General features: G+C 28.3%; 4 protein-coding genes across 4 annotated transcripts; 2 read left to right on the top strand and 2 right to left on the bottom strand.

Moving 5' to 3' along the window:
- Positions 1 to 212: 212 nt before the first annotated feature.
- On the top strand, positions 213 to 1,349 carry Phum_PHUM509820 (apolipophorin-III, putative). Its single transcript, XM_002431021.1, has 4 exons — positions 213 to 326; positions 430 to 633; positions 787 to 990; positions 1,135 to 1,349. The coding sequence occupies exons 1-4, from the start codon at positions 270 to 272 to the stop codon at positions 1,267 to 1,269; spliced, it is 600 nt and encodes a 199-aa protein (XP_002431066.1). The 5' UTR covers positions 213 to 269; the 3' UTR covers positions 1,270 to 1,349.
- Positions 1,350 to 4,858: 3,509 nt separating this feature from the next.
- Positions 4,859 to 6,472, bottom strand: Phum_PHUM509810 (uncharacterized protein; the record flags this gene model as incomplete). Its single annotated transcript, XM_002431020.1, has 5 exons — positions 4,859 to 5,177; positions 5,256 to 5,488; positions 5,573 to 5,853; positions 5,950 to 6,204; positions 6,289 to 6,472. 5 exons carry the CDS (start codon positions 6,470 to 6,472, stop codon positions 4,859 to 4,861), a joined length of 1,272 nt encoding a protein of 423 aa, XP_002431065.1.
- Positions 6,473 to 10,676: 4,204 nt separating this feature from the next.
- Positions 10,677 to 13,575, bottom strand: Phum_PHUM509800 (uncharacterized protein; the record flags this gene model as incomplete). Its single annotated transcript, XM_002431019.1, has 7 exons — positions 10,677 to 11,200; positions 11,274 to 11,370; positions 11,893 to 12,005; positions 12,082 to 12,344; positions 12,419 to 12,550; positions 12,671 to 12,896; positions 13,566 to 13,575. 7 exons carry the CDS (start codon positions 13,573 to 13,575, stop codon positions 10,677 to 10,679), a joined length of 1,365 nt encoding a protein of 454 aa, XP_002431064.1.
- A 4,081-nt stretch (positions 13,576 to 17,656) lies between these two features.
- Phum_PHUM509790 (superoxide dismutase, putative) lies at positions 17,657 to 18,295 on the top strand (the record flags this gene model as incomplete). The annotated part of the gene is made up of 3 exons (XM_002431018.1): positions 17,657 to 17,720; positions 17,768 to 17,931; positions 18,014 to 18,295. 3 exons carry the CDS (start codon positions 17,657 to 17,659, stop codon positions 18,293 to 18,295), a joined length of 510 nt encoding a protein of 169 aa, XP_002431063.1.
- Positions 18,296 to 24,032: the final 5,737 nt, after the last annotated feature.

Here is a 24,032-nt window from a genome sequence, read left to right as displayed (position 1 = left end):
TGTTTATCGGATCATCATCATTATTATTTAACTAGACGATAATAATAATAATAATAATAATTTGAACGATGATAACATTAAATAAATTAATAAGTTCAAAGCGCGCATTATCACGGATTATTTACTTGGTTCAAAGGTCAAATAAAATAATATTCTGATAATAAAAAAAAAATTATTAATAATAACGAAGCATTATTCGATACGACTCAGGGTGAGAAGGTTGTTGTTTCGGTTGTTTCGTTTGTTTTAATTGTTTTCGTTTGAAAAAAATGTTTTCTAAAAATTTTTTTTTATTTTTTGCCGTTGCGAGCTTTTGCGTTTTTGCCGTAAGTTTTTTTTTTTTTTTTTTAGATTCTCGCCCCTCTTTCCGCCCCGAAAAAAAAAAAATATGGCGTCGATTAATAATAATTTTTTTTTTTTTTAAATTAGTCAGGAGAAGAAGAAGCCGTTACCGTTTTTAAAGACGATGTTGCCAAAGCCGTAGAAAAAGCAAAAGAATTTGGTGAACACATAACGAAAATGTTGGGCTTGGACAGTCTACCATCCGGAAACGAAGTCGTTGAATTGATAAAAACTCAAGCGAAAAATTTTGCGGATCAAGCAGAACAAGTACAACATCAATTTGATGATGAGGTAAGTATGAAAAAATTTTCTCCAGTCTGGAGAAAATTATAATATCATCATTAGATAGATATAAATTGACTAGGAGGATTATATTAATAAACAAGGTAAAAAGTTTTAATTGGCTCTTGTTAAAAAAAAAAAAAAAAAAAAAAAACTTTTCAGTTAAAACGTTTGACGAATTCAACGGTTGCCGAAAGTTTCTCTGAATTTAATAAAAAAGTACAAGAAACAGTTGCTTCTTTCCGTAGTCAACTCGAAAGTTCTGGAATGGTTGAAAAAGCATCCGAATTACAAGGAAAATTTCAAACCGGACTCACCGCCTTGTTTGAAGAATCTAAAAAATTAGCTTCTGATTTGGAACCTCAGGTAAAACATAAAAAAAAAAATCTTTTCACGTGTAAAAAGAATTTTTTCGTGATGATGATGATGAATGTTGACTCTTTTTTTTTTTACTTCTTTTTTTATGTTTTATTAATAAAAATTTTTTTTTGTGTTTTATTTAAATTTAAGATGGTTGGAGCTGGTGCAGAACTTGAAAATTTAACAAAAAAAGTTTTAAACGAAGCCGTTGAAAGTTTAAACCAACTTCAAACTCAACTTCACACCGTCACGGGTCACGAAAATCATCAACAACACAAACCTTGAACCTGATTAATTTATATTATTAATAATAATAATAATTTAAAAAATTATATTTCTGCATTTTATTAAACAATTTATGTTTATTCGAAATTATTAATAATTATGTTCATAAATATTGTAAAAACATAATAATAAAACTAAATTTTATTTTATTTTGTGCATGTTTGGTTATATCATTCATTTATTCCCACAAAAGAAAACTTAAAATAAATTTTAATACAAATTGGGTTATGTAATTTGCAATACGCAAAAACACGACAAATTGCATAACTAAAAATAGCAAGGCGGACGAAAAAAAATAGGAAAAAATCAGTGAAAAATTGGTCCCGAGTATCAGTAAAACATAATGTCGAGGAGGTATGATTTTCTTTAAAAAAAAATTTGGGTTATGCAACTGGCAATACGCGAAACCCGACAAATTGCATAGCTCAAAAAAGTAAGGCAAACGAAAAAAATCGAAAAAATTCAAAAATCCTTAAAAATTTTGGTTATGCAACTGGCAATACGCGAAAACACGACAAATTGCATAACTCACAAAAGTAAGGCGAACGAAAAAAAATCACGAAAAATGAGTGAAAAATTGGTTCCGAGTATCAGTAAAACATAATATTTAGGAGGTCTCAATTTTTCGATAGTTTCGTTTCGCTTCAACGCCTTGCATTTAGAGTATATGCAATTTTCAATACAATTTTTAACCAATGGCGTGCTTTGTATACATAATGAGAAAATAATGGCGCTCGCCATTCTTACTCGTGATTGGTCAGAAAAAAAATCACATATTTTTCATGTTTAGCTTATGTATTAATAGGAATAAAATTTGAATTATGAAATAACTATATTTTAAAGCAAAATTTTGTGTATGTATGTGTTTAATATGACCAAGGATGGAGAAAAGAATTTAAAATATAAAAAAATAATAATAATAAGGATAATAAATAAATTTTATTTAATTTTTATTTATTTATTTATTATTATTATTATGTAAAAATATTTATTCGTGGCCGTATTATAAAAGCAATATATATATATATATACATATATTCAAAATAATAATAATAATAATAATAATAGAAAATTATTAATTAATTCAAACTTTTAGTAATATTAGTAATAATGAAATATTAGCGTTTCGTTTCCATATTTAAAATATTTAAAAAAAAAAAAAAAACGAGGTTTAAAAATAAATAAAAAAACTTTTAAAAATAAAATACGAAAAAAAAAATAATAATAATATTCAAATATTTATTTTTATATCTCGTTTTTTTCATCATCATTATTATTATCATTCATTTATGAGTGTTATTAAATTCAATATTATTATCATCGTTTTGATTATTATCATCTCCGATGAAACTATTATTATTATTATTATTAATTTTATTGTCGTTTAATTTAGATAATTGAACTCTCGACTCGGATTTTTTACTATTATTAATTAAATTTTCCGATTTCGTTACATTTGAAAATGATTTTTTTTTATTTTTATTATTATCATCATCATCGTAATTCGAAATTTTTTTTCCTTCACCATTTTGAATTTTATTTTTTTCATTTTCATTTGAAATTGAAGGTTGATTTTCCAATAGCTTTTTTCATTAAACGTGACAGCAATTTTATAAATGTAAAATATTTAAAAATATAATAAATTAATAAATAATAAAAATAATAATAATAATAATAATAATAATAATAAAATTAAATATAAAAAAAGCAGAAGATATTAAAAAATTAAATTACAAAAAAAAATTCACCTTTTCGATTAATTTCCTTTTTTATTATTTCCTCTTGTAATTTCATTTTCATCATTATTTTTAACAAGGGTAATATCAACATCATTTCCAGCAGACGACAAAGAGTTAAAAGCGGTATTATTATTCCTGGAGAAGGGACGTAGTCTAAAGCCTTGTGAAGAGGTTTCTGCGATCAGGGAAAACGACTCTCAACCCCCTCGCACCGGGACACAGTTCCTAATTACCCTGTTGGCCGACGAAAACACTCGGTCGGGACCCCGAAGTGCTCCCGCCGACCGTTTTTTAACAATGAGCAATAAGTAGGATCCGAATTACACGATCAGAGTCATCTGCTGCACCCGGCCTCCAAGTAGCTGGATTACAGGAGCACGCCACTAACTCCCGGCCCCCACCTACCTACTCCCCTGCCTCTACCTCTTTTTTTTTGTGATAATAACTGCTAAAAGCGTTCGTTCGGTTAGTGGCGATGACACTTTTCCGATAATAAGAAAATTATTTCTACAAATTTCTGACTAGATGGTGATTATGATTACGATGCTCTTTTCTTTTTAAAATTACTTTCAAGTTCTGGAAATACTATGACGGTGAGTACAACAGCCCGAGAATGATGATAATAATAATATTTACAAATTTAAGAGAGCTTACGTGAGGAGAGAGAGAGAAAACATTACTTCATATTCGCGAAATCCTAACGCTCGGTGTTTTACGGTGGTTTCAAATGGTGAGGGTAAAGCCCACAGAGTACATGTCTTGTCGGCGCTCGTGCTCAAAAATGAAAATTCTGTCGGATGCCACCTTCCGGAAATAACTTTGTCTTGGTGATGAGCGGCGTCGACGACACTGGGAAGCGGCAACGTCAAATTCCCTGGAAACAAAAAAAAACCGATTAATGACGTCATCATTCATCATTATTGTCACGATATTATTAATAATAATACCTTCCGTTATTAATAATAATATTAATAATAATATTAAAAAAACGCATTCGTAATTCTCACATCAGTATATCATAAACTCTAGCCGTCGGCCAACAAACCGGATATTATCCTGAGAAGCATAATGCGGTGTAAGCTAATTCAAGTATCCGTGTCGGCAGAAAAAAACACGGGACAGCCAAAGAAGCAGACAAAAGCCAGATTGTGGAGAACGAAAACAGAAACTATTCCGGTCATCGTGGAAGCACTGGGAGCCATGCCATTGTAATTCAATCGATCGAAGCAAATAATTTTTCCTGAAGATTTATTTTATTAATTTACTAATTTTTTTTTTTTTTTAAATAATAATAATAAAAATTACGCATTAAAAAAAAAAATAAAAGAAAAAAAATTTGATATAATATAATTTGTAAAGTATTTATAACTTAACTTAATAATAAATAAATGTATTAAAAATCAATTTTTTATTTATTTATTGATTTATTAAATATAAAATCTCCGTACACCTGATTTTAAATGTACACCTTCATTTTCTTATGATTGGTTGATACATTTTAACGTATTTTGCGATTAAAAGTATCAAAAATACTCCGTTTTTCGTATTTTATTTCACACCTCCTTATTCTTATGTTTTTCTAATACACCTTAACGTATTTTACCATATTTTTAGTGTAAAATTTTAAGATTAGAAAAATTTGTAACTTGTTTATTCTTTAAGAATCGATCGGCAGGTAGAAACTTGGAATAAATGTTGGAAAAGCTCCGACAAATATTAATACGAATTTTCATGATTATGAGTGAAAACAATTTAATAATAAAAATTATTCAATCGTATCCGTAGAAATCTGTTGAAACTTTTCGAAAAATGTTTTTTTTTTTTTGTAATAATAGGAGTAAATATTCTCGTTACAGTCCTGATTGGTTTTTATTTTTACCGAAACAACAATAAAAAACATTTTGACAACATTTTATACAAGATCTAGTTTTGTGTATAACTTCTTCTTGCATTAAATTAAAACACATTGCTATCAATGCCATGCCCAACATTAAATAAACGGCCGTCAATATGAAACTTATTTGTATAACTTGACTTTGTATTATCGAATCACCGGGTACTATGTCACCAAAACCGATGGTGGAAAGAGATATGAAACAAAAATAAGAACCGTCGAGGAAACCCCAATTTTCCCATCTGGCAAACAGTAAAGCTCCGCCGCACACGTACCTGTAACAAATTAATACATTATTATTATTATTAAAAATTTTTTTGGAAAAATTATGCTGCGCTTACTCACTCACTCACCCGACCATTATGGCCAAACATAAGGTTATGGGTACCGTTACTGTTTGCGGATCGTAATCATCTATACTTAAACTAGATTGGCTAATTTCGGTTTCTTTATTCGTATCGCTGGTGTTGCCACCACTACTACTGCCACTACTACTATTACTGCTGCTACTTTCGTCATCGCTATCATCTTCTTCATCATCGATTTTTTTTCGTTTTTCGTTTCTACTATCGTCGTGCACGTTCGGCTAAAAAAACGTTCGGGTTTAGGGAAGGTAAGAAAAATTTTTTGACGTTGTTTTGAATAGTTAAGCTTTTTTTGCCTGCCTTACCTGCCAGGAGGTTTTACGATTACGACGACGTGAAAAATCTTTTTGACTTTTTATCATTTTCGACATTTTTATATTTTGTTTCATTCTTTTTCTCCTTCTAAAACTTTCCGTACCTGGACATCCCTTACACAAGCAAACTTTCGTATAACTCCATTTAAAACTTTTCGCAAGTATGTCACCGATATTGGATAGATAAAGAAGAAACAATGGCATTCCGACTATGGCGTAAACAATTGTTGCCAACTTTCCCCATTCCGTTCTAGGTGCTACGTTACCATATCCTAAAATATTCTAATGAAGTTTAAATCGTTGTTTTCGTTTTTTTTTTTTTTTTTTTTTTTTTTAAGAAAACAAAATCAAATCAAATAAATATTTACCGATTGTTGTTATAACGGTTAAACTATATAAAAAAGCACCGGAAAAACTCCAAGAATCCGTATGTTTTGGATCGTAACCGTTTCGAACGGCATCAACAAAAGTTCTTTGATATTCAATAAGTTGCGTTGACACGTGATTACGCCATGACGCTTCACTGAAAACGTTAATTTTGCAGCAAGTGACGTCCCATAATTCATCAACCGTATTATTTCTTAATCTAATTACGTCTTCAATAAGAAATTCTCCTTCTTTTCCTGTCGAAAAACAAACAAATAATAATGATAATAATTTAAAATAAAAAATCACAAGTTAGCAGCAGCAGCAGCATTATTTCTTACCTTCGATCGCTATGAACATGAAAGCTCCTGCGATTGTATATGCAACAACCAAACCAATGATGCCAACGTTGGTAAACATGAATGCGATAAATTGTCTAAGGAAGTCCTTACATTTTTCTTTACAACTTTTTTCGTGCCTGATGTTGGTTCGCCCGTACGAACGGCGTGACGGCTTTCGATCCATTTTTCATAATACATTTTTATTTTCTCTATGATTTTTTTTTTAAACAACTTCACTATTCGCGCGCGTTGTTGTTATTAATTAAGTCATTAATTTTTTTATTGTTCGGACATTTTTTGAAGAAATTGTTTTTTTTACAAAACTAACGAACGACGCGACAAAACAAATAAAAAACGTTAAAATTTTTTTCTCGTTTTTTAACAATAATAATTTGTTAGTGACGTCATAAAAATTAAATTAAATTTTTTTTTTTGTAATCTATCTACCTACCTACCCATCCCATTTTTATTTTTTCTTAAAGAATAATAATAATAATAATAATAATAATAATTTTTAATTTAAATTTACAAAACAATTTCTTTCTCTTTTTCTTTTTCTTTTCTTTCTTTTTCTATCCTTATCCTTTTTGTTTGTTTGTTTTTTTTTTAATAAAAATATATAAATTAATTAATTGTAATTTTATTTTTTTTGTAATTTATTATAACGAATATTTTATTAAAATAATTAAAATGGTTGCCAAATTTAATGTTTTTTAGAGCAAGGTGACATTTTTTTTTTTCGTTTTTTAATTTTTTCGAATAAAATATACGTTAAAAAAAACGAATAATTAATTTTTTTCTTTCTTTCTTTCTTTTTGTCGTCTTCTGCTTTTGTTTAAAAAAAAAAAAAATTCCTTTGTGATTTTAGAAATTTTCTTTAAAAAAAAAAAAAAATATTAAATTAAATAAACTCATCGTTTTTTTTATTATTATTAATTGTTTTTTAAAAAAATTTTATATTTTCTTTCCTTCTTATATTTTTCCTTTTTTTTCTCAAAGGAATAATAATAATAATAAAAGTTTATTTATATGCAAAAGTAATGTAAAAAGTGGGAGGGGGAGGGGGGAGAAATACAAAAACATCAATAAAAAGTTGTCGATATGAAATCTGGCAGGTAAAATAATTTAATAAAAATCAAAAGAAAAAAAAAAATTTTTTTTTTCTTTTTAAATTGCTGATAAAGGAAATGGATTATTTAAAATTTATTTTATACTAGTAAAAAATCTCTCGTTTTTTTTCAATCGATGAATCGATCGATACATCGATCATTCATTCATTTATTCGTTTGTAAATAGCATTCGTTTGCGTAAAAAAAATAAAAAATAAAAAAAATGATTGAATGTATATAAGGTCGTGAAATTTACAAATATCTGCAAAGAGTTGTGTGGAAAGAGAAAGAGAGAGAGAAAGGGGGAGAGAGGGGGAGAGACGGAAAGGAAGAGGGGGAAGGGGAGAGAGAGGGAGAGAGGGAAAGGAAGAGAGGGAAGGGAGAGAAAAGGAGAGAAAGGGAGGAGAGAGAAAGAGGGGGGGAGAGAGAGAGAAATAAACAAGCATTTCCCACATTTAGAAAATATTTTTTTTTACAAAGGTTCATCTTAATAACAACAACAACAACAACCAAACCGACAGACAGACAACGACGTTTTGCTGGGGGGCAAAATCTTTTTTCCTTTTATTGAAAAAGATTTTCGAAGAAATAATTTTGGGGTTTCTTTTTTTTTTTTTTTTTTTTTTTTTTTTGATGGAAGATAACTTTTTATCGTAAATTTTCTAGCAACAGGATTTTATTGACGTTTTTCATTTATCTTTTGGCAGTTTTCGTCTTGATTTTTTATTTTTTTTTTACTCGCTTTTTCCTTTTTTTTATCCTCTATCTACCTTTCACCTTTTGCCTTCGCCTCCTTCCCTTCCCCATCAGCTTCCTCTCTCTCTCTTTTTCCCAAATACCTAACCACGATTTTTTTTTCTAAAACCGAATAACAGTTTTCAATAAGTTTTTCTTTTTTTCTTTCTTTCTTTCTTTCATTCATTCATTCATTCATTCATTCACTCACTCATTCATTCATTCATTCATTCACTCTAAAATTCGTGCGTAAAGATTTTTTTAAAAAATTATTTTAAATGACAAAAAACCGAAGAGAATGCAAAAACAAAACGTATCGTGATTTATTTATTCGGCGCCCATTTTATTTATTATTATTATTATTATTATTATTATTATTATTATTAATATTATTATCATTATCATCATCGCGGTCCCCCCCCTTTTCGTTAAATTCCATTCCCGAAAAAAATAAAAATAAAAAAAGAATTTTACGTAAAAAAATAAATAAATAAACATTAAACGCATAGAATTTGATTTCGCCGCGCCACCTCTACTTTCGCCACCACCACTTCCGCCGTCGATTTTGCCGCCACTTCCTGTTCCCCCCCACTACCATCACCACCACCACCCCGTGAATTTGTTTGTTGTTTTATATTGTTATTGAATTTTATTATATATATATGTATATAAAACCTTTTTATAAAATCCGATTATTTGTATCTCAATTGTAAACAAAAAAAAGAGAGAGACAGAGAGAGAGAGAGAGAAAATCATTTTAATGTTTGTTATTACTTTACAACCGACTAATACATATACATTTTATTATTATTAGTATTATTATTATTGTAAAAAATGATAATGACGATAATAAAAAAAAAAAAAAAACAAAAACAAAAATACCGTATACATGCGGATTTATAACCCAACGAAATTTATTTCTCCATCCCCCCCCAGGAAAAAAATGTTCGTGACGTTAAATATACATTATTATTATTATTATGTCTCTAAAAAAAAGTTTCGTGGAATTAGAAAAAAATCGATCGAATCGATTAATTTTTTTTTTTTAATTAAAATGAATTAAACAGGTGTCATGTGACGTTATATTCGAACGTTATTTAAAAAAAAACAAATTTTTAAACCGATAATGATGATAATGATGATGATGACGGTGACGACGGTTGCGGCGGCGGTTGCGACGAGGTGGTTGTGGCAAAACAATTTTCACGTAAATATCTCAGGTGAAAATCACTCGAACGAAATAATTACTAATGGGGAAGAGTAAAATGGCGGAAACAAAAAAAAAAAAAAAGAACATGCAAGCAGAAGATATAAATATATATGCACGTAAGATGTTTAACTTATGTTTCACAACAAAAAATTTTCATTTTAGAATTTTTTTTTTTTTTTTTAGTAGAATAAAATTAAAATAAAAGAAAAAAAACTTACGTGATGACACCATGGTTATTATCATCAGCATTATAATTGATAAACGTGCGTGTGCGTATGCTGCGTGTTTGCTGCGTGTATTCTGCGTGTGATAAAATTAATTTAAATTAATAAATAAAATTTTTATTTTTTTTTTTTTACCCGGTCAATGAATTATATCATGTTAATATAATTGGCAAAAGCCGTACACAAACTGACTGACGAAAATAGGTCTCTCTCTCTCTCCCTTTCTCTCTCTCTCTCTCTCTTAAAAGTGGTCTGCGTTTATTTTTAGAGCATTACTCTCTCTCTAAAACGAACGTACGTACGTACGTATGAACACACACACGGTCAAATGTTGTAACAATGTGTGTGCAAATTTAAAAAAAAATTTTTTTTCCCTTTGTAAAACGTCCTCATCGTCGTGTGACCCCTTGACCCCTCTCATCCTCTCCACGACTTATTAACTAATAATAATAATAATAAATTATTTTATTCATATTTGCGATATATGATAAATTCTTCGACTAATTCTAATTCTAACGTGGTTAGGTTATGTTGACTCATTCGATATAAAGCTAGTGCCACGTTCGTTCGTTCGATTAAGTAGTGTATCGTTTGAAAAATCAATTAAATTATTATTATTATTATTTCATTTCCTTAATTTCGATTAATCGATTTTTTTTTTAAATAAAAAAATTAATAATGTTTTCCCATGGTTTTTTTTTTATTAATAATAAAATGAAATAAATACATAAATAAATAATTACCTAAGATGATCGATGATGATATTAATTTAACAAAAAAATAATAATGATGACGATGATAACGTTTATATATTTATTTAAAAATTTATTAAGTGTATTGTTAAAAAAGACCTCAAAACAAACAAGGTCGACCAAAACTATGCAAGTAACGAAGGTCAAATTGTTTGTTATAGTCGTGTGATGAATCGAAGAACAATCAAAGGAAGATTGTTTGTCGGTAATAAATTACTGGTATGTATTGATGACGTCATGACCGTAGGTAAAAATTCTAGTTGAGGAAAACAAACGAATATGTGTGTTTTTTGGTTTAAGGCAGTGATTTTTTTTTTCGTACTCACGCACTCACGCGTTCGTTCATCTGGTAAGACTCCTAAACATCATCTTCGTCGTCGTCGTCTTCTTTAATAACGCCCAAACGTTTAGCAACGGCCTTAACGTTATTAATGACTTCTTCTTGTACCAAATTAAAACTCATTGCCAAAAGAGCAATGCCAAATAATAAATAAAGAGAACACAAAGCAATTGAAATCTCAGCATTTTTTTGTACTCTTTGAGCAGGTACGAAATCACCAAAACCTATTGTTGTCAATGTAATGAAACAAAAATAAGCGGAATCTAAAAAATGCCAATTTTCCCATTCGGAAAATAGAAAAGCGCCACCGAATATGTAACTGACGACTAGAAAAACGCATAACCATATAGGTACAGGTTTTATTTTGGCTGCTTGACTGCTTGAATTGGCATCGTAATCGTAATCGTCGAAATCGTAATGTTCGTATCGTGCGTCACTCCCGACATCTTCCCGGATTTTATTTGTCCTTGGGGATTTATAATTGTGACGAGCGACAGCAAAACCCATCGGAGACATTATACCGGGAGATGATGACGTGTGACCTGAAAAATAAAAATAAAAAAAAAATTATTTCGAGCTTCGTTTTTAAAACGACAGCAAAATTAAAAAACTCACCCCTACGATTTGTATGCACGTGTGACGGTGGTGATAACCTATCAGGTTTTTCAATTTCTAAATTTTTTTTATTATGCACTTCGTACGAAGGCGGTACCTGTTTTTTTTACCATAAAAAAAAAATAAATAAATATATCACGTCCGAATAAAAACGTAACCTTAATTTCGAAAAAAGGTAATTATTCATGGAATTATTATTATTATTATTATTTAAAAAAAGTAATGAGTGTGTATAAAAACCTAGAAGGTAATAAAAATAAAGTTTAATAATCTTTCTGGAGAGAGTATTTAAAACTAAAATTGAATTCGTTACTGGAGGCGTGGAGAAGTTTTTCCCCTTTTTTTTGCCATTTAAATGCAAACTAACTTTAAACCACGGGAAAACTTTGATTAAATACTAAATTAAGTATTAAAATCAAATTTTGTGCTTAATTTGGTAATGAACTCCATGAATTTATTATTTTAATTTTTCTTTTTCGTTTTTTAATGCGTGCGTGCGTGTGCGTGTGCGTGAATGCGAGCGGGTCGCACGCACCCACCCACACATCCACTTTCGCACGCACCCTCGCAACCACCCACGTTTCCTTTTAATTTTTTATAATATTAATTAAAGTTTTACCTGATACGGTGCATTTTCAAGAGATCTGTGGTGATGATGATGATGTTGCTGTTTTTGGTAATGCCTTCTAGGTAATGTGTGTGGATTATGTTCGAATTTCTCGAATGTTCTACCTTAAAGGTACAAAAAAACATTTTTTTTTTTTAATCGTGCGGATGCTGCGTTTGTATACTGACAAACAAATCTTACCTTTCGACGATTCGTTTCTATCTATGGCATATTTATTAAATAAAACGGGTGTACCTAGATAAAAGGGATCGTACATTTCCGGTCTTTCGTAATCAGGTACCATTTGTGTTTGTTGTTTCGATTCTTTTTTTGAACTTGTCGGAGATACGTTTGTTATTGGAGGTGCCATTATATCACCGGCATGTGTCGTGGCAACGGCCTCGGAATATCTCGTTGGTTGAGATCTCGGTTGTCTTAAACCGTTTAATTCGGTGTCGTTGTACCTGATAATGTTTTCCTTGGTGAATTATCATCGTACTTTTACTTTTAGATAAATAATAATTAAAAAAATTATAACCTGCATTCGGTATCCGAATACGATGACCTCGTTATAGTTTCTGATAAGCCTAAAGCACTGTCCGCCGATCTTGTTGACGTTCTCATTCCAGGATGTTTATACGATCTATATCGTCCGGAATAACGTCCTCCGCTACGTACATAAATTAAAATAATTAAGCACACACACACACGATCGAAGAGAAAGTTCGAGAAAAAAGAAAATTATGTTTTTTGTTCTAAATCGAACTTTATAACATAAAATACATTACACCTTGATCTGATTGTACTTCTCATCGATCTTCCTCTTCTGCTAGGAACTCTTTTAGGTTTTCTCGTACACATATAACAGCAAACTCTCCAGTAAATAAATCTAAACGAATGAGCCATGACGTCACCAATGTTCGACAAACATAAAAGCATTAACGGTATGCCCAATATGGCGTATAAAATAGTGACCACTTTACCCCAATGAGTTTTTGGCGCTATGTGACCGTAACCTGCCGACAAAAAAAACAATAATGATAATAATAATAATGATAATAAAATCTATCCCCAATAAATTTTTAACACGTTCAAACGATTAAAAAGAAAAAAAAAATTCTTCAAATCGCTCTAATAAAAATTCATAAAATTCCTCCGCCGTTACCACCACCACCACCACCACCGCCACCGCCATACCGCCAAAATAAAAAGTACGTTTGGCCTTTAATAAAACTAAAACATATAAATTTAACGTTTTGTTTATGTAAAAAAAAAAAATAAATAAATAAAACCAAAAAAATTTATTTATTTATTTATTTATTTATGCGTGATATAATTAAGAAGTTAAACGTTAATTTAAAAAATCCGGGGAGAGGGGAGGGTGCGGGGGAGAGAAAAGGGAAAAAGAAGGGAATTAAAGAAGCATTCATGTAATAAAATCCGTTTAACAAAAAAAAAAAAATGTTAACTTTTTTTTTTTTAAAGTTAACTATAAATAAAGTCGTTAATGTAAAAGCAATAATTCGAATTTTTTTTTTTAAACGTTAAGAAATTAAATGGACGGTAAAAAAAAAAAATAAGTTAAATAAAATTTTATTAGCATTTTAAATTTTTAATAGATTATATACAATTTTTTTTTTTTTTAAATCACGTGTTAAATAAATAGCGTAAGTGCAAAAACACACATTTAAACATTCCTACTACAACGATTAAACTGTCATATAAGCTACAAACAAACAAACAAACGAAAACAAAAAAATTTTTTTTTTATGGTTCTCCCCCCCCCCCTTTTAACAAAGCCAAAATGTCAAAGCTTTTTTAACGTTTCACTTCCTTCCTTTTCTCTTTCTCTCTCTCATCTTCTTCCTTCCTCTCTCCTCCCAACACCTCTCCCCTTCCATTAACCTACTCCCCATCCCCACCGTTGCCCCCCGAGCGAGAGAAATTTAAATTTTTTGACGTCATAAAACTCTTTTTATTTAATTTTTTGTCGTTTGTTGTTTTTTTTTCTCTTTGTATGACGTCACATTCATACGATTTTTTTTTATCGATTTAAAAATAAAATTCATCATCATCATCATCATTATCATCATTATTATTATCATCACTACGTTTTGACACGAATTTTAAATACCCGTAGAAAAAATTTTCCAGGTTTACATACGATTCTCGTAACAGCATCAAGTTTCGTTTTGATTATTATTATTATTATTATTATCATCGTGTTTTTGTAATTTAAATTTTTCTCTTTGACTTAAGTAGTAAGAAACAAACAAACAAACAACAAAAACAAATAGTCGTACAATGAACAAATTAAACAAGGTAATTTTTTTCTTAGTCCCTTTTTAAATTTAATTCATTGTCTTACACATCGCGTTAATTAATTACAAAGATAAATGAAAATGTTTTGCTGCGGGAAAGAAAAGAGGGAAAAAGAACGAATAACCTTTTGAACGAAGTAAAAAAGACGAAAAGTTCTAGAAAACAAAAGAAAAAAATAAAAACATATACGCACGCAAAAAAAAAGAAAAAGGAAAACAAACAAAAAAAAAAAAAATTTTTTTTTTTAAAGTCGTCGTATTATAAGAAACTAAGAAACGCGAGAGAAAAAGTGGGTTTTAATGTTTTTGTTGTTGTTTTAAATTAAAAGGAGATAAATGAAAATTAAAAACAACCAAAACAAACAAGAAAAACAACGTGAAAAACAAGGTACGAACAAATCTCGCCAGGTTTTTATTATTAATCACAAACAAGCAATTCATTTTAGTTGTTATTAGTTAACCGGTGAGGTTATGTTTGTCGTTTGTTTAAAATAAAAATAATAATAATTAAAATGTCTTTGTTCTGGTGAGTTTTGTTTTTTTTACGTTGTTTTTTTAAAGGGGGGCGAGGGGGAGGAAGGTGAGTGGGAAAACGAATAAGGTTTGAAAAAGGTTTGTCGATGAGAAAACATTTTTTTTTTTAACCGTCGATCGACACCTCATCTTTTTTCATTTTGTTTGACCATTAATTATTTTCCTTCTCTCTCTCTCAACCTCACTCTCTCACTATCTCTCTCTCTCTCTCTCTCTCTCTCTCTCTCTCTCTCTTTTCTGTCTTTCAAAAGTAATTTTGTTTTCATCAAATGTTTTTTTTTTAACCTTTTTAAAAATTCCTTTTCGTTTTTTTTTATACGAAAAGGTTGAATAGATTTTTTTTCAATCTCTTTCTCTCTTTCTCACTCTCTCACTTCAAATACCTTTGATCGAGTAAAAAGCTTAAAAAAAAGGAAACGACGCAAACAACAACAACAACAACAAACAACAACGTATTGAAAGACAACGTGTTAAATTCTTATACGAGTACAATAATTTAAAATTAAATTTTTTTTTACTTTTCCTTTCGACAAGAATTTTTTACCAGGATTGTTTTTTGCTCCCTCGGGAAAAGAACTACGGTAGGGTTGAGGAGAGGAAGGGAGGAAGGAAAGGAGAGAAAAAGGAAGGAATTTCACGACGGATTATTTAATTCTTTTTTTTGTTTTTTTCTTTAAAAGGTTCGCCTTATTAACGTTTTCTGGTTTGGTTCACTGCGGTGTCGTACCTGAACACCAACAGAATAACGTACCACGAATCGAATTAACACGTGATCAATCACCACGTTCGACATCGGTCGCCATTTGTAAACTTGTATCGTCATCGGGACATAATGGTAATTGTTTTTAATTTTTTTTTCTTAAAATTAAATTTAACCTCGTTTTGAAAAAAAAAAAAATTTTTTTTCGCAAGTAATAATTCTCTCTCTCTCTCTCTTCGTGCCGTACAATCATCATCATCATCATCATCATTATTATTTTTTTTTTTTTTCAAATCGAATGTGAAATACGTGTTAAACCGGTACGATGCCTACGAGTATTTTTTTTTTTTTTTTTTTGTTACATCATCGAAAACTTTATGAAGGGTGAGAGAGAGGAGGGACGGGAAAAGGGGGGACCATTTGAAATTAAAAAGCAACAATAAGTGTTACCAACTGTTACGAATGATTTAAAACAAAAAAAAAATTTACTGGTTAAGTTTTAAACTCGTCGTTTTTTCATTCATCACGTATAAACGACGATTTTTCGCTTCTCCTCGTTCGATTCGATATAAGAAAACTTTTTTTTTCTTTTTCTTTTTAATTTTCCCGCCAAAAAAAAAATCGTTTTCTACGTTTTAAATTTAATTTATTAATTGGATAAAAAAAAGGAAAAAAAAAGGAAAAAAAGGAAAAAAAAGGAAAAAAAGGAAAAAAAAAGGAAAAAAAGGAAAAAAAGAAAAAGGGGTTTTTTTTTGTGTTTGCAAAATGAAAAATTTAAATGTTAAAAATTAATTTTCTTGGAAAAATTAAAACGATAAATAATTTTTCTTATTATTATTATTATTATTATTATCATCACCGTAACTCCCGCTAGTATTATCATCATCATCATCATCATCATCGCTATTATTATTATTATTTATGTTTGGGCACCACGAAGCGAAATGAAAATAAAAAAAAATTAAAAAAACTAGTTTGGATTTGACTTTTTTTTTTTTTTTTTTTTTTTTTAATTACGAAATTTTAAATAAAAATTAACAACAACAAACAACAAAAAACTACAAACAACAACAACTTTCTTAACGTGTAATTTTCTTCTTTTTATTATTTATTCGACGGTTTAAAAAAAAAAAATTAAAAAAAAATTTTTTTTCGGAGGGAAAAATAATAATAAACAATACGATGATGAAGTTGTTTAAAAAAATACGACAACAAACAACAAACAGCAGAAAAAGAAGAAGAAAAAGTAAAAAATTGTCGGTTGTTTTTTTTTGTGTCGGCGGTTTGGGGAGGGGCTTAAAAAAAAAAGTTTTACTTAAACATTTAATTAACGTTTTTTTTTCCTTTTTCAGGTGCGAACAAACTAAAAATTTTTTCTTTTTAATTACTAAAGAAAATTTATTATTTAATGCCATAATGGTTTTTTTTTTAACCCCCCCCTCAAAAAAAAAAATCTATCCATAATAATAATAATGATAAAAACTTTTTTAAAAAAAAATTTTAAAGTTTTAAAGCCGTCGTTTAAAAAAAAAAAAAAAAATTCGTTATTTATTCATCGGTCGGCCGTTTGTTTCTTTTTTTTCTTTTAGTAACAAACAACTTAAAATTTAGTCTAACAGGTAGGGGGAGAGGGCCAAGGGAAGAGGGGAAAGGGGTTAAGAAAAGCAAAAAAAAAAAACCAAAAAATTCATGAAAAATCCTACGCGGCAAATGAAAAATTATCAAATCCCGCAAGTTCAAAAAATTTTTTAAAAATTAATTATTATTATTATCATTATCATTATTAAAATTATAATAAAATCAGGTACGGTTTCTTAATAACCTGTCGTAATAATAATATGAAGCGTTAGATTATTATTATTATTATCATCGTAGCGCGAAAATACGTTTCATGAATTTATAATAAATTAAACGCGCGTAATAACACTCGTTTGACATTTCGTAATGATAATGATAATAATGATAATGATTCGATTAAATGTTTGTATAATTGATCGAGTTTCTCTGTTCGGACAAACTGGAATTTTTTTTCCAGTCGTCGCGCGTTTTTTTTTTCTCCAGCCAATTTCAATAATTTAATTTCAAATTAAAAATTTTTTACCAATCGCTATTGCAAACGTTTCGAAAAAATTATTATTATTATTATTATTATTATCGGAAAAGAAGAAAGTTAACCGAAAAAAAACTTTTATAAAGTGTGACGTCATTGCATACATAGAAAATGAAATTTTCCATAGATTTCTATGTGAAAAAGAGAAAAAGGAAAACGATTTGCAAAAACGCACGTTTACGATTTAATTTAAATTGATTTTTTTTCCTTCTTTTCCATAAGTAACCGGAGACGTAATCTTTAGACAAACAAATCCAGAAGATCCAGTTGAAATAACTGGAGTGATATCTGGATTATCTCCAGGATTTCACGGTTTTCACGTACATCAAAATCCAGATCTATCGGATAATTGCAAAGGTGCCGGACCTCATTTCAATCCGGAACAGGTAAAATTTTTTCTTTTTTTTTTTTTTTACCCTGACGATGCCATAGTGATAATAATAATGATAATAATTTGCGTTTTTAAAGCTCACACACGGTGCCCCCCACGAAACCATACGTCACGCCGGAGATTTGGGTAACATACCGGTTGATCCGAGCGGATTTTCAACGTTTCAACTGACCGACAGGAAAATAACTTTGTGTTCCGACAGCAATTTACAAATATTGGGTAAATCCATCGTCGTACACGAAAAAGAAGACGATTTGGGTAAAGGAGGAAACGAAGAAAGTAAAAAAACCGGAAATGCCGGTGCAAGAGTCGCTTGTTGCGTTATCGAAGCTGCCAGCCAATACCTCGCAGCTCCTTAATATAAAAAATACAAATCACGTCACTAAAAATTCATCATTATCATTATTATTATTATTATCATCATCATGATGAACTCAATAAAATTATAAGAAAAAAAAAATTTTTTTAAGTGTGAATTTATTCAAAAAAAAAAAAAAATTTTAATTGAAAGCCATTTTTGTTAAGTAAAAATAAAAAAAAAATTTTTCAATTTCGATTTTGTTATAAAGAAAATAAAATTAAAATTATTATTATTATTATTATTTAAATTTTATTTAAATTTTACCCGGATTGTAATGATGAAACGATTTGATGTTACAAATTTAATAATAATAATTAAATTAACCGTCGTCGTCGTCGTCGACGTCGACGTCATCAAGTTTTAAATAAATTTTTTTTTTTTAATTATTATTATTATTATTAATAAAAAGTAAAAAAAATTTTTTTATTTAAAAATGACGGCGTTTTAAATAAATGTAAAAAGAAAAAAAAAAGGCGATGAAAATTTAAATTATATTTATATAATTTAAAAAAAAGATTTTTAATAAGTTTTTTTTTTATTTAAATAATTTTATCGATAGCAAATTTTTGTAAACTTTAGCAAAAAAGAGAAAAAAAATTTTTCTTTTAAATTTTAATTTAAATTTTCGTTTTTTAAAAAAAAAAAAACAGGAATTAATAAAATTAATAATTTAAAAAAAAAATTAAGTTATTTAAAAAAAAAAAAAGTCGTGGCAGGAGAATGAATTTTTTAATATGCCGGAAGTGGTGGTATAATCGTGTAACTACTCGGAGTTCAGTTATAGAGAATGTTTAAAAAGGGAAGTACCGGGATATTCCTCCGATGGGATTCCCATCATCGTGGACCTGATGGTACTAGCTGAGGAGAAACGCCTCCCTCCAGGAAAAAGAACACAATGAAACACATTAGGGAGTTTTAGTTGGGTAGCTGAGCCCCCCACACTCTCCCTGCTACCGGGAGGGGAAGGAGAAAGTAAGTGCGAAACGCATTTCTCGGGGGTTAACAAAAAAGAAGAATTTTTTAATTTAAGAGTAGAAAAGACAAATGTCGCAACTCGAATTGAATGATAAGGAGTGGTAGTAGTAATAGTAAAAAAAAAAGTGGCAGATTAATTTTATGCGTACGACGTTTTTTTTCTAAACGCACGATATTTTTTTATTTTATTTCATTTTATTTATTTAATAAAATCAAAAAAAATAAAATAAATCAAACGTATTTGACAAATAAAAGGGAATCGATTCGAAGAATTCACGTTTGAAATTGTTTATTTTTTTATAAAACGACACACGCACACGCGCACATACGCACACGCACACGCATATTCGAAATAAATTTAATAATTGAAAATGAAAAAAAAAAAATTCACAAGATTAAAAAATTCCTGTCTTTTTTTTTTTATTTTTTTTTTAATCTAAAACGTTTTCAAATAACATTTGAGTCGTCATCATCCCTTTCCCTCTTGATCTCTTTAAACCCTCCTACCAGCCTTCACCCTTCACCCTCCATCCTCCTCTCCCTTTCTCTCTCTCTCTAAAAAAAAAAACCAACAACAAACAACAAACGTAAACTTAATTAAAACCGTAATTTTTTCGTATAAGGAGTTGTTCGTATGCAATTATAAAATAAAAATAATAATAATATTAATAATAATGATAATAATATTAATAATAATAATAATAATAATGATAATAATAATAATAATAATAATAATAATAATATTTATCGTCGTCTGCCAGAAGGATAACATTTGCAAAAAAAAAAATTTTGGAAAAACCCTTAAAAAAAAATCATAACGCCAACGCAAAAGAATTATTATTATTATTATTATTAATATTATGTTGCGTATATAAAACATAAACAACACACGCACACGCACACACACACACGTAACGTGACTTTTATGTTTCTTTACGAAAAAAAAAAAGTAAACTCGAAACATTGCAAACCTGATCATTAGCAAAACAACCTTGACACGGTTTTTTATTAAATACGCGAAACAAACAAACAAACAACAACCCACACAATTATTATTATTATTATTATTACTCGACATTCGATACCGTTTTGCAAAAAAAAAAACAAGCGAAAAACTTTTAAAAATAAAATTTAACCCTTTAATCATGAAAAAGATCGATGAAACGGAAATAGCAGAAGACAATTTTTTTGTAAAAGAGATAAGATAACGAAATAAAATTCAGAAATATATATATATATATGATAAAAATATATATTCGAAACGTTTATTAATATTTATTCATTCAATCATTCATTCATTCATTCTTTTTTGTTTTCACTTATTGAAAAAACATAATAATAATAATAATAAAAAAGATGAAGGGAAAAAATTTTTTTTTTTTAAATAATTATTCAAGTATAAAATTTATAAGTTTAAATATATATATATATATATACACATATTTTAAATTTTAAAAAAAAGAGAGAAGGGGCGAGGGAGGGTAGGGGGAAAGGAGAGAGAGTGAGAGAGAGAGAGAGAGAGGGTGAGAGTGTTTAGCGATGCGTTAAAGTTTCGATTGAATCAAAAAAAAAAAAAAAAAAACGCGAACTTATAGCGCTACATATAAAAAAATGAAGAAAACTATTTTTTTTTTTAATGAAATTTTTGAAATTAGGAAATTCGCGTTATATTAAATTCGTTTGTTTGTTTGTTTGTTTGTTTTTTTAAATGTTGTCAAATATTTTCTCATCATCATTATTATTCCTACAACAACCGGTAATTAATTTTTTTTTTTTCTCGACGTTTAAGATTTACGAACTTAAATGTTAAATTATAAAACGTTTATTTATTTATTTCCGTTTCCCCCCCATCCGACCCTCCCGCCGCCTCCCCGTGGCAATCAAACGGCAATAAAATTTGCGGTTATTTAAAAAAAAAAAAAAAAATAATAATAATAATAATAAATTAAACAAACGGCTAGAAAAACGTTTGCAAAATCTTCTAATTTTTTTTTTGTTTTTCTTTGTTAGTATGATCATTTTAAAAAAGTAACATTATTGTTATTATTATTACTATTATTATTATTATTATCATTAACAATCAACGAAATCATCAACGGTCGTTTGTTTCTACAAAAAATTTTTTTTTTTTTTATTTAAACGTCTTAACCGGAAATTAATTCCATACGTAAACCTTTTTCCGCTTTTTTTTCTGTTTTCCGTTTTTTTTTTTTCCGAACGACATTTTTTCATGCATTTATTATTATTATTATCATCATCATAATTATTATCATTAACAATTATTTTGTTTAAAGTTAAAAAAATATTTTAAATTATACTGATAATATTTTAATCGAATTTGTTCAGAAGGGGAAAAAAAAAAACTTTAACGACAAACGACATTTTTAAAAACAAATTTTAAATTTCCCTCCATTTTTTTTTTTAAAATGTGAAAAGGAAAAAAAATTATTAAAAATGATTTATATTTAATTATTATAATTTTTTCCAAAAAAAAAAAAAAATTTGGGAATCGTTTCCGGTTGTTTAAAAAGGGGGGAAAATTTTTTTTTTTTTTTTTACTGTTAAAAAAAAAAAAAAAAGAGTAAGTTTTATATTAAAAAAAAAAAAAAAAAATTACTTCCAGCTTTAAAAAAAAATTACTTAATAAATATATATTTTATTAGCCTCCAGTGATGAATAAAAAAAAAAAAAAATTCCAGGGGAATGAAAATGTTTTAATAATAATAATAATTTTTTTTTTTTGAGTGCGTAAAAATTAAAATAAATAAAAAATTTAAAATAAAAAAAAAAAAAAAAAATGGCGGGAAAAATTATGGAGAATCATGAAAAATTTGACGTTATTTTTTTTTTTTAAATAAGTTGAAACTTGACACGATGCTGGAATTTTTTTTTTTTATTTCTCCAGTTTTTTTAAAATCTCCAGAGATAATTTTTGAAGATCAAAATAAAAAACCAGGGAATTTTCTAGCGGGGAAAAAGGCGGGAAATCGTCAAGAAATGATAAAAATTTGAATGATGACGTAATTTGAAATAAATAAATACTGGAGCGTGACAAATGATGATGATAATAATAATAATTAATCGTCTATTTAAAAAAAAATTTTTTTTTTTTCGGTTATGATCGAAAGTATCGAAATTTCGTCATTTTTTATTTTTTCCCGCCAAAAATTTCAAATCGGTCGGACGGACGGACGGACGGACGGTTTGACGGTTTGGCCGTGACGCTCCAGTAAAAATCAAAACTTTTTAAATAGAAATTTTTTTTTTTTTTTGTTTCTCTCGCACTCGTACGTACGCGTATTTAACTATCTCTCTCTCTTTCACTTTTCAATTTTTTTTTTTTTTTTTGGAAAGTAAAAGAAAATGAAACTTAAAAAAAAAAAAACTTATTACGATTTATTTTTAATTTTTAAACCGAGGTCAAAGGTCACTATGAAAAATATTTAGGAAAATTTTTTTTTTTTTTTCATTCTAAATTTTCATTTTTTTTTCTCATTTTTGCATTTTTTGCCCTTTTTTTTTTTAATTACCGTTCGATAAATAGAAAAAATTTTTTTAGAATCTTTTTTAATAATCGTTCGATATATCGAACGAGTATCGATTTATTAACCGTCGTCGTCGTCGTCACTTTCCCATAAAAATAAATAAAAATGAAATCGTCGGCCTTTATAAGCATTCATATTTTTTAATGATTTCATCATTGGGAAAATTTTGTTTTTTTATTTATCAGGTAACAACCTGAACCTTTTAATCTTTAGTTTACGATGATGCGATACCTTATAAAAAAAAAAATTTTTAATATAAACAACCGTGACCCGAATTTTAAAAAAAAAAAATCGAATTGTATCACGTATGGTAAAACCTTATTGTTTACTTTCTTTATTTATTTTCATAACGAATATTAAACGATGACGTAATTTTGAATTTTATTTTTCTCCAGGTTTATATCTCGCCCCCTTTTTTTCTCCAAAAAAAAATCATTATTATTATTATTATTGTAATTAAAAAAAAAAGATAAAATTATATGAAATCGTTCGAATGAGATTTCCATAGACTGGACAAAATAAAAGAAAATTTTAAAATTTTAATTTCGCGAATGATAAAACACCCCGTCCCCAACATCCCCACCACCACCACCCCCGCCACCGCCACCGGTTCTGTTGATTTTTCATTCGAATAATTTTCCCCTTTTTTTTTTCTTCATTTTTTTTATTTTTTTTTTTATTTTTTTTTCTACTGGAGAACATTTTTCTTTTTTAAAAGTTTTACATAAAAAAAAAAAAAAGAGAGAGAGAGAATTTATTTGAACGCGTCAATGAAAAAGAGTTATGCAAAAAAAATTATTATTATTATTATTATTATTAAAGTAAAATCATCCTTTAGTATTTCCAATCACGTTTTAAATGTGACTGGAAGCAAATATATACTTATATTTTTTTTTTTTTTAAATTTCGACAGTAAATTTAAATTTCACTTATTGTTTGTTACGAATAGACAACAAACAAACAAACAACCGACAATCGACAAACAACCAATTCCAGAATAAAATATACATATATAATAATAATACGATGATGGGTTACTGGAGAATTAAACTTTTTTCTATTTTTAATTAATTGACCTTCTCCTCCTACAATTTCAGGGTCGTTATCATTATTATTATTATCATTATGAGTACTTTAACTAAAAATTACAATTCTGGAACGTTAGTTTATTATTGTTATTATTATTATTTAATTAATAATAATTTGTTTTAATGG

Source organism: Pediculus humanus, genomic scaffold, assembly GCF_000006295.1.
Source record: "Pediculus humanus corporis 1103172108280 genomic scaffold, whole genome shotgun sequence".
NCBI classification, from domain to species: Eukaryota; Metazoa; Arthropoda; class Insecta; order Psocodea; family Pediculidae; genus Pediculus; species Pediculus humanus.
The sequence above is the reverse complement of the archived record's forward strand: the minus strand, read 5'-3'. Positions and strand labels throughout refer to the sequence as shown.